Source organism: Cyprinodon variegatus, unplaced genomic scaffold (genome assembly GCF_000732505.1).
Source record: "Cyprinodon variegatus isolate N-32 unplaced genomic scaffold, C_variegatus-1.0 Scaffold459, whole genome shotgun sequence".
NCBI lineage: Eukaryota > Metazoa > Chordata > Actinopteri > Cyprinodontiformes > Cyprinodontidae > Cyprinodon > Cyprinodon variegatus.
The window spans coordinates 591,704-603,284 of NW_015150912.1; the positions used below are offsets into that span (position 1 = coordinate 591,704).

Sequence of the window (11,581 nt, forward strand, 5' to 3'; positions counted from 1 at the left end):
ATCGATGCATCGATACAAAACGATTATTATTTACACCCCTAGATATAACCTAACGGAATATCTTCAGAACGGCTCCAAATGACACAATACTCATTTGGGTGAGTAGAACATGATGGAATAACGTAGAATCAAGGGGCAAATGTAAAAATAAAACAAAAAACGGTGTTCCCCTTTAACATTGGAATAAAACGAGGCATTTATGCATGCATGTTATACATTGACTTCTTAAATTGAACAATATAAAAAATAAAGAAAATAAATTATTTTAAAATCTATATAGACAATTTCCTGATTTTCATATTTTATAAAACACCTGAACTGACAGTTTTTTTATTTTTCTTTCTTTTTAATGGCTTTATGCTGCCCTGCAAGGCTTTAAACCTGAGTTTAAATGGAGACTAAGCCATTCTAAAGCTCATATCAAGGAGCTCATTTTGCGCCTGGATTGTTATTTATTTTTTATTATGGTCATGGTTTTAGAATCCTGCTTCACAGCAGCAGGTTGTACCAAACATCCTCTAAATGTTCAGGGTCATCTTTGAGCACCATTTCACTTTTCTTTCACCAGTTCACNTTCCCTCTGCAGTGTGTCTCGGTATATTCCGCATCCTTTCTTCGCTTTTAACATCGCTGTTTACTCGTCTTTCTGCTCTGTCTCTATGCTGTTTTAGGTCTTTGTTTACCGTAGCAACTAGCTACCAACTAGCTACCAATATGGCGGCGTACCCAGAATGCAACGCGCTGTGCCCGAGCCTTATTGATTTTACGTTATTACATCATGTTCTACTCACCCGTATTAGTTTTGTGTCATTTAGAGCTGTTCTGAAGATATTCTGTTAGGTTATATCCAGGTAACGTTTTCCTATGGGCAACGAGTTGAAGGCAGAAACTAAACTGCTCATAATTTATTCTTTATGGTACGCCAGCATTCAGAACATGTAGGTGAATCACTGTCCCCCCGACATCCACGGTTATATTTTTTATATTTCTATATTTTTAAAACAAAGCAGTGTGTCTGACGTCATCCGCGCGCGCCGGCTACCGTTCATTCATCCTGTCCGCTGAACTGCTGCTAGTTTTTCTCACATGCCTGGAAGATGTCTAGTGTTGCTACCACAGATGATCTCGCTCTCTAAATGGAATTGAACGATTCAGGTTAGCTCGCTGAATGAATAGAAGGGGTAGAGCGTAGCCGCCTGTTTTTAAAAGACATAAATATAAAAAATATAACCGCGGATGTCTGGGGGACAGTGATTGGCCTAAAGGAAGACGTTACTTGGACATAACCTAACGGAATATCTTCAGAACGGCTCCAAATGACACAAAACTCATTTGGGTGAGTAGAACATGATGGAATAACGTAGAATCAAGGGGCAAATAAAATAAAAAAAACGGTGTTCCCCTTTAACATTGGAATAAAACGAGGCGTTTATGCATGCATGTTATACATTGACTTTTTAAATTAAACAATATAAAAAATAAAGAAGAATACAAATTTTCAATTTTAAAATCTATTATTTTAAAATCTATATAGACAATTTCCTGATTCACATATTTTATAAAACACCTGAACTGACAGTTTTTTTATTTTTCTTTCTTTTTTATGGCTTTATGCTGCCCTGCAAGGCTTTAAACCTGGGTTTGAATGGAGACTAAGCCATTCTAAAGCACATATCAAGGAGCTCATTTTGCGCCTGGATTGTTATTTATTTTTTATTATGGTCATGGTTTTAGAATCCTGCTTCACAGCAGCAGGTTGAACCAAACATCCTCTAAATGTTCAGGGTCATCTTTGAGCACCATTTCACTTTCCTTTCACCAGTTCACCATAGTTCTTCCAGCAGTCCACACTTTCTCTACTCTCTTTTTCTCATCATCTTCTCCTTCTTTCTCATCACCCGGCTTGCCACAGGTTTGCCTGCTGTGTCTAAAAGTAGCAGCAGCAGCAACCCAGACTGACAGCTCATTGGCTAAATTGTATCACGTGCAGCCTGGAGCCGGACGCTCTGGAGGGTTTTACCGTATTAACAGGAAAAGAGGCGCAAGTGAAGTTAGACACTGTATTCAGAAAACATGTAGTAATTTATAAAGGGTTTAAATCAGGTTGGGTCCAGATTAGCTAGCAGGTGGGTCCGGATCTGGACCTAGTCCGCTAATCTGTGACCTGTCCTATAAGGTCTAATGTGATATTGTGATTTTATGAGAAAAGTAATATCAGGTTTCCATTAGGTATAAGCCAAAAACATCAAAATAAAAATAAAAAAAACACATTAAATGTACAACTCTGTCAAAAATAAATCAGTAAATTCTAATTTATAAGTTGTATTACATCTCTGTAGATAATGTATTAATAAGAGACGATTATAATGCTTTGATTGACCTCTGATTTCCTCTGCACTTAGACCGACCTGGCCTAGTAAATGTGGCAGCTATAGAGGTGATGCAGGAGAGCATTGTGCACGTCCTCCACCGCCACCTTGTGGCCAATCACCCTGATGACACTTTCCTGTTCCCTAAGCTGCTGCAGAAACTTGCTGATCTCCGGCAGCTGGTGACAGAACATGCACAGCTGGTGCAGGAGATCAAAAAGACAGAGGACACATCCCTGCACCCACTTCTACAGGAGATCTACAGAGACATGTACTGAGGACTGCGATAACCCACCAATGGATACAAACACAACATTCAGAGAAGACATGGAGATCTCCATCAATCAGGGTTGAACCCTTTATGCATTGCTGTCTTTGATATGGCAGCGTTTTCTTCCACTTGTGGTAAGCTAAGAGGACTTGTCACCAGAGGACGGTTCCTTTGGTTTGTCAGGGTTCTCATCACTCCTTTATAAAAACAGAAAAAAGCACCAGATGTGATATCAGTCGGATTAAGCCACTTTACAGACTGTAGCTTCTCTGACCATCTCAGCTATTAAACCTCAGTGAGCCCGAAAAAGAAGGAAAGAGAGAGATCTTGATGATTGCCACTCCAGTTTTGTCAGAGACTACAACTGTGCTAGATCTCAAAAAGTCATATGATGTTAGCATCAATTAAAGGACCTCAACCTGGCAGTGACAGTAAAAGCTATGCAGTTTGAAAATGAGAGATTGACTCTACTAAATTTGCTGCAATTTAAAAGTGTCTAGAATGTTAATTTTCATACGCCGTACAGCTAAAAAAAATCACAAGCTAAGATATGATTAGCGATTTAGTACTTTTTCTAAAGGTTAGAATAATCAGAGACTAATATTCAGTTGGATGTTAGAAAGTTTTGCATATCAGAAGCATTAATTCATTAATTAATGACACCAAATATCTGAGCCTTTTTTTTGCTTTTCTATCCAAATACATGCTAAGATGGCCGACACTCCGTCCGTTGTTTTGTCCTTTTGTTCAATGGCTTTTATCAACCTTAACAGAAGCATGCAGAAATACAGAACTAACCACAAACAGGAACTAACCTGATATTTGCTCAGTTTTTCTAAAAGATTAAGTGTTCACAAAGAAAACAGTAACACACACCCACCTACACACAAACACACAAAAGGGTGACATTATTTTCTTATCTAGAATGTTCTATAACAGAGTGGCCTGACCCCGTCTAATATGTCCAGGCTGTTGAAGTTTTATTTTAAACTTTTCTCTTCCATCTTTTGTTTTTTTTTTTTTTGTTTAACTTCACCCACCCCTCACTGGCACTGATAATACTTGAGGTTTAGGTAACATCTCTCAGCAATAACTTCAGCAACAAATAGGGTTTTCAGCTTGTCCTTGTTAAGGAAGAGCAACTAGAACCAGCAGGATGATGTTTTAAAAAAGAGTTTTTTTCTTAACATTTCTGAGCATTAATTCCAGTCATCAGCTAATCTCTTGCATGTTTACTTTTCCTCATATAAAACAGCATCTTCTGCTTTTTGGTGTCCTCCCATTTTTTGTCTAAGACGAACCTGCTAGTTTAGATGTACCTTATCCGGGGTCGGGTCGTGGGGTAGCAGCTTCAGTAGGGAGGCCCAGACGTCCCTCTCCCTAACCATTTGGTCCAGCTCCTTTGAAGGAATCCCAAGCCGCTCCCAGGCCAGCCGAGAAACATAGTCCCTGCAGCGTGTCCTGGGTCTCCCCCTGGGCCTCCTATTGGTGGGACACCTCACCAGGGAGACGTCCAGGAGGCATCCTAACCAGATGCCCGAGCAACCTCAACTGGCTCCTCTCGACGTGGAGGACTCTGAGTCCTCCCATGACTGAGCTCCTCACCCTATCTCTAAGGGAGAGCCCAGACACACTACGGAGAAAACTCATTTCAGCCGCTTGTATTCAAGACCTCGTTCTTTCAGTCATGACCCAAAGCTCATGACCAGAGATTAGGGTAGGAACGTAGACCGACCGGTAAATCGAGAGCTTTGGTTTTTGGCTCAGCTCCCGCTTCACAGCAGACGCCGCATCAATCTGCCTATCGATCTCGAGATCCATCTTCCCCTTATTCGTGAACAAGACCCCAAGATACCTAAAGTCCTCCAGTTGGGCAGTACATTCTCCCCAACCTGGAGAAGGCACTCTACCCTTTTCTGGCTCAATATCACAGTCTCGGGTATGGAGGCATTGATCCTCATCCTGGCCGCTTCACACTCTGCTGCGTACCAATCCAGTGAGATCCAATCCACAATCCTAAGGCCACCAAATAAATCCCCTCAACACCTAGGCAGCACCTAGGAATTCTGTCCATAAAAGTTTTGACTCTACATTGGGCAACCTTGGCCCAATGTAGAGTCATAATGTTGAGTCCAACCCTCACCGGAAAATGACTGCAACTTACTGCCGGCAATGCGGTCCAGGCTCTTACACCGGTCATACTGAGACCTAACAGCCCTAGGCCCTATGGACCCGGTACGCCATACTCCCGGAGTACCCCGCACAAGACCCCCCAAGGGACACGGTCGAATGCCTTCTTTAGATCCACATATCTGTTTATGATAAATACAAAACAGGGCATGTCACGTTACCCCAAACCCCACAAGGAGGTTCCTGGACTAATCTAATTTTTTTTTTTATATGCATCTTTCCTCAAAGCAAATTTAGACAAACTACCTAAACCGAAAAATCTTAGCAATCGGAGGAAGTTCTAACCCTATCACTTAACGTCCGAAAGTTATATTCGTACAAAGATGGCCTAGTATAAATCATTTGGTATTTTTTTACTGCTCTTTTCAAACTTACTGCAGCTCCATCAGTATATCAATCAGTTTGTACATGATACTTCATCAGTATCAAAATAGTTTTGATCTTTGAAAGAAACATACATTTAATTCATATTTAGAAAACAGTATCCAGCAGCGCTTATGACATTTGTGTAAATTACCATAAAATTAGCATTACCATTTACCAGCCACTAAAAGCTATCTCAAGGTGTACACAAGAAAAGACATATTGGTGTTTGCATATGCCTGATTTTGCTACAAACTATTGTAAACTGTTTTGTCAAATTTTGTTTTTCACTTGAACTTTATCATATTTCTGATATACTAAACAATGATTTGAAAGTGTAAATAGAATTAAGGTGTAACAGGGTGACTGGTGATCTGAATATGCACAATCTGAACCCTATTAGGGACGTTCCTTTGGTTAAAGCCACGCGGCTTCTAGCTACACATCAACAGGTTTGGGCCGTGCTGAGCGGTCCAAAGTAACAACTTCACTCCTTCATCTCTGGGTACAGTTTAATGATGTCTTGTAAATATTTAGCTACTATATAGTACTGGCCATAGTGTCTTTTGATACCGTTCTCTCAGATTGCACATCAGAATACAAACACAGATCATATATATAAATATTTCAATATCAAATGTCTTTAGCTGCCTCAACTGCAAAATTTTATTGTTTTGAAATATTTTTTGCCACATTACAAATCTGTTTGTTGTCAGAGAATCTAAATGCACTCATCTGCCATGAAAGTACAGCTGATGCACTAATGTATATTTAGAGCAGATTGCTTTTTTATCCTGTTTATGTCTGACTTTTTTTCTCCAGACTTGCTGCTATATGTACTAACATGTGCTCTGACCATGTGCCTCTTACTTACTTACAGTTGAAACCAGATATTTATATAAAATGTATTAAGGCCAAATCTGTTTTTCTCATTCTTTTGACATTTCAACAGACCGTTCTGTTTTAGTTCAGATAGGATAATCGTAAACTATTTCTGTATACTATTCTCCAGAATATTTAGGGAAATGTATATTTTTTTTTCTTTTATTTAACAGTTTACATACATTTCCTTTAGTTTTTGGTAGAGTAGACCTTCAAATTGTATGTTATGCTTCCAATGTTTTCTGATAAACTTTCACAAAGTTTTGACTGTAGTTTTCTGGAATTCTGAAGATCTTCTTGCTTGGCCCGTACATCGTCAACCTGTGATCGTTGCCCTGTGGAAACCACTCCAAAAAATTTACTTTCTCCTCCTTAGTTAACGTTTAAAAGAATGAATCGGGTTTTCTGTGAGGGTTACTGTCCATGTGGAAGACGCACTTGTACCCAAGCTTTAAATTTCTGGCTGATATTTTACATTTTACTTCATTGTCATCATGCCATATGTTCTTTGATCTGCACCAGTCCCTCCTGCAGCAATGCTACCAACCCTGTGTTCAAGTTAATATATTCTTTCTGCACATTATCATCTGTCTTGCAATGTTATGGCTTCTTGATCTCCTTGTGGAACTTCAGCCTATGTGAGTGGAATTGTTGCCTACATTTTACACCAAAACAATGTAATCTCTGGAAACCTTCCTCCTTCCTTTGCAGTGTGATGGTTGCACATTCCTATGCTGTTTATAGCTGCATATAATTACTTACAGATTACAGATAAATGTGGTTCTTAAGATCATCTGCAGATTGTATACAAGGATGAACGAGAAGTATTGGCATCAACAGTCCTTTTCAACATTTTTGTTTTGTTTTTTCAATTTGATGATGTCACCGTAGGAGGCAGGTATCCACAGGTAGCTAACTTAAATTTAACCTCTTGATAGGAGCTTTTTAAAAATATTGTTAAGACAAAAAAAATTCACTTGTATTCTGGCATTTAGCAGTTGAAAAAATATTTTTGTAATCCTAACTTGATCAGAATTTTCTGTTGCCTGATTTAATGTCAGTCATGAAAAAGATTGCCTTTTTATACACATTATATAAATAACTTCCTTTAACTTTACTTCTTGTAGTGGATTACAAATAATTCTCAGAATGCAGCTCAGTTTTTCACCTAGCAGATCCTCAGATATGTTTGCCGATTAACCAACAACTGTATGTGCCTTAGTGTGTGTAGATTCACACAATGGGAAGAGTTTTAACCACTGTCCTGTCCATGCGTGATACAACAGGTTCAATGGAGAATCAGATTTTTTTAAACAGAATCAATGATCTGTCAATGAAAATGAAGAATTAGCTTAAAAAGGTTTTAAAAGGCTAAACTGAAAATAGATGAAGTGGTTTGCACTTAATGGTGTTTTGATTTAATGTAGAATTGACAAGGGACTTTTTAACTTGCATCAGGGAATCTTAGTCTTCCTTTGTTAAACTAGCTCAGGATACATGTTTTTCTTATTTAATCTAATGATGCGTTTATGGTGCTCCATCTTAGAGCACAAAAACAAACAACAGCACAAAAAAAATGGTAATATTCGCTTTTCTTTTCACATACCGACAATTTACTGTTTTCCAAGGGAAAAACTCATAATTAGTTTTATTATTCTTTCGTTGATTTTTTGACCCTCAAGTTTATTCTGCAGCCCTAGTCTACGTCAGTGAGAGAAAGCTGTGTTCTCTGTGTGTTGTGTGGCTTGGATAATGAACTTGTAAATGTTTGAATGTACTGTACATTTTGTCATTTAAGCAAGAAGACAAATTGACATTGAATGGATTTTAAATAAAATGGTTTTGAGATCTTAACTTTTTTTTATTTTATTTTTAAACAAATATCAACTTTCACAGTTATGGTAATCTTATAGTTCATCAGAGATTGGAAAATGGATGCTTAACCTGTTAGTTTTCGAGTACTGACAATAATTTGGTGGATATTATAGTTTTTTCCTTATGATCAATAAGAAAAGTAATCTAATGTTGAATCAGAAGGCCGTCAGAGGCCCACATGCTATTGTGAAGACATTTGATTAAAACATTTAATAATGTAAAAGGTTAAAATTTCCCAGAAAAACATGCTTTCGCCTGTTCCTTCAGGAGAGCATATGGTTTTGTTTATTCGAAATTAGCTCAAAATGTTATATTTAGGTTTGTTTTTTTTTTTTTTCTTTGCGTTAGCAATAATTAGGCTATAAATTGCCAAAGGATTATCAAAAGACACTCCGTTCTGAAGGAATCAATTCAATTCAGTTTATTTATATGGCGCCAAATTCACAACACATGTCATCTCAAGGCACTTTACAGTTCAACCAGATCATACAGTCAAATTGATACAAAGTTTTCTATCTAAGGAAAACTAGTTGATTGCATCGACTCATTGACTCAAATGCAATCCCTCACACTAATGCTTGTAGCGACAGTGGAGAGGAAAAACTCCCTTTTAACAGGAAGAAACCTCCAGCAGAACCAGGCTCAGTGTGAGCGGCCATCTGCTGAGGCCGACTGGGGTTCAAGGAGACAGAAGCAGATACAAAAAGCAGCTGCAAAAGGCGGCCCCGCCCAGGAAACACACAGCCAGGCAGACGAACTCCGAGCCAGCTCCCATGTCAGAGGACGAAGAGAGCACATCCAGCCAGTCACAGTCAGAGAAACAGGACTACACTGGAAAACAGGCCGATCTCCAGCATCTATAAAATGTTGATGGCAGCAGCACAGCTGATGTTTCTCTCCAGGATGGAGTCACAGCCAAACAGGAACAGACCAGATACTATGAAAAAAAGCAGAGAGAGCAGAACGTTAGCGATTGAACTAACAGATTCTGCAGAATAGGAGAATAGAGATAGAATGAAGCAGAATCAAGGGAAAAATCTTTCCAAGTATGTTACTTATTGGCAAGATTCTCATTTGAATGAAATGACCATAAAAAACTGGTGATAACCACCATCTTTCTGAGGAGGGAACGATTCTGATTGGTCTATTTCGAAACATTCATTCTACATTCCTCTCAAGGAACTATTTCAACTAATATTACATTAAAACCTTTTACCTGATAACTATTGTAATACTTAATGGCACTGCCTTAAAAACATAAAAAAAAAGGTTTAGAAAAAACATTAGGCAAAATAAAACAGAAGGATGTATCTAACTCCCTTCACACGTTACATAAAACTGACAGATGTCAGAGATGTTAAGTGAAAGGTGATGATCTTTTTACACATGGACCAATTTTGAAGCATTTTTGGTATATCTTGAAAAGCTACCAGAACCTAAATGATGGAATTCCTTATTTAAACGTCATATTACAGGTCTACAACCATGTTTGTCTGGGCCCGCTGTTCTGCATGTTTTTGCTTGTGTCTCCTCTTTACACCTGGATCAAATGATTGCATTTCTCCCTCAGCAGCCGCCTAGAGCCATAGAGGCCTTTTATTTAATTTAGGTGTATGAATATAGGAGAAAACCTAAAACATGGTGGACAGTGGGCCCTCATGGCGAGCATTGCAATTAGAAAAGGTGTACTGATTAATTGGAAATTCCCATCAGTAAAACCATCAAAACAATTCCCATCAGTAAAACAGTCGATGTAGTTTGGTTTTTCACTGTTTGCCTGGGTGTTATATTATGTGAGAGAGAGGCGGCCTGTGTTGGAAAAACTCTGGGTCTCCAACCCTGGTCTAGATTTAGATATTTATCTGTTCCAGCACACTGCATTAATATTAGGGCTCTTCTTCTGCAATTGCTGTAAGTGCTGCAGAAGCCTCTTAATAATCTCTTCTTTTCTGGTGAAAAACAGCTTAAACATGTAGGACAGGGGTCTGTGAGGAACACGGTTGGGAACCACTCCCCTAAAGCATGGGCAGTTCTAGACAGGGGCCAACGGGGGCCAGGGCCCCTGTAGATCAAGTCCTGGCTCCTGTACTAAAGACATAATACTCAAAGAAATTCTAATGATGATATGCGCTGAAACAGACATGGTTACTGATAGATCCTTTGGATGTATTTTATTTTTTTCTTTACAAATTCTGTTTTATTAACTGTTTAAAAACATAGCATAAGTGGTATTGAGATAGGATCCCATTTTTCATCTGCTAAATGTATTTTTCCAAAACGAATGTAAAAAAAACAAAAAAATACTCTACTTTTTACAGCTAATTTTAAGTTTTTCTTAAATTGTAATTCAGATTTTATAGAAAACTTAAATTAAGTTAAAAAAAAAGAAAAATTCCTAAATTCTGAATGTATATTGACCTATTAAGACATTTATAATTTTAATGAAACCTAATTGAATAGAAACTTCACTTCATGCAGCTCTCTTAATTTATTTGAATCCCTTGGCCTGTTTTTTTATTTCATGCTTTTCTGTGCCCCCATGAAAACACGCTGGCCCCCTCCTGCCCCCCTGGTACATTTGGTCTAGAACCGCCACTGCCCTAAAGGATAGTTTACCTCTCTCTAGTTTAGGTCCAGACTAGTCCACTATAGCAACATCTCTAAGAAATATTACACTGAGAGGTGTTGGGAGTGATTCATTCATATATGTGTGATATGCACAGTTGTGGGGATGTTTGTTTTCCCTTTTCTTCTATTGTATGATGTGTGTAAAAGTTGTCCTTTGTTTATTAGTGATGGGTCAAGCAAAATGCATCGGCGCCTGTGTCGAGCTAAAAAACCTGTGTCGTGCGCATATCTTTCGCGAAAGTTCAGGAATTAATGAAGAGAAAACAAATATTTGTTTAATAGTAGTATTGTTGAGAAGCGAATACAAACACTAATCTTGCAATAGGTTTTTAGAAAATAACTTGCTTACATTTGTGGCTGAATGGCCTATTGTCTCAATCTAAAATTGAAATCAAGCACTCTTTGAAGCACTTCATTGTCTGTACTGTATAGCTTAACTACTGTAAGAAACAATAACATTTTCAAACAATTCCAATGGACAATTTGTGTTGCATTAGTTTTAAAATATGTTTTAAAACAATATTTTTGCATCTAAGGTTGATGATGAGGATCATTCATAAATAGGATTTACCGGTATTATAAATACAATCATTAGCACTCCTCTAACTATTATTGTTTGTCTCTGGAAGGTGAGGCAGCATCTGAGCTAGCCATAGAATCTGAACCGGGTTTAGACTGCTTTGATCTAGTTGAACGTTAAGAGTTAGCAAAACTATTGTCTTCATCTAAGCCTGCAGCTTGTATGTTAGATCCAGTTCCAACCAGGTTATTTAAGGAGCTATTTCCTTTGATCTCCTCCATTTCAGATGGGATTTATCTATCCCTGTTACAGGGATATGTACCAAAGGCTTTTAAGGTTACTGGAATTAAACCTTCGCTTAAGAAACTGAAATTATAGAGATATATCAAATCTTCATTTCTTATCTTAAATTCTTGAGAAAGTAGTTTACTAAGGGCCATAGCCTAAATTACTAAATTGGTGAAAGACAACTGGATTTTTAGC

The 11,581-nt window shown here is 38.1% G+C and overlaps 1 protein-coding gene across 2 annotated transcripts in view; it reads left to right on the top strand.

The window, feature by feature from the left end:
* Nucleotides 1-4,122, top strand: part of LOC107094044 (peroxisome proliferator-activated receptor alpha-like) — a 36,081-nt gene extending 31,959 nt beyond the window's left edge. The window contains exon 6 of one of the 2 annotated variants that reach the window (XM_015389442.1): nt 2,519-4,122. In XM_015389442.1, coding sequence (XP_015244928.1) covers nt 2,519-2,538 — 20 coding nt within the window. In that variant the 3' untranslated portion in view covers nt 2,539-4,122. Of the gene's footprint in view, nt 1-2,402 lie in introns of both variants that reach the window. The other variant, XM_015389441.1, reaches the window with a different exon arrangement.
* The last annotated feature ends 7,459 nt before the right edge of the window (nt 4,123-11,581 follow it).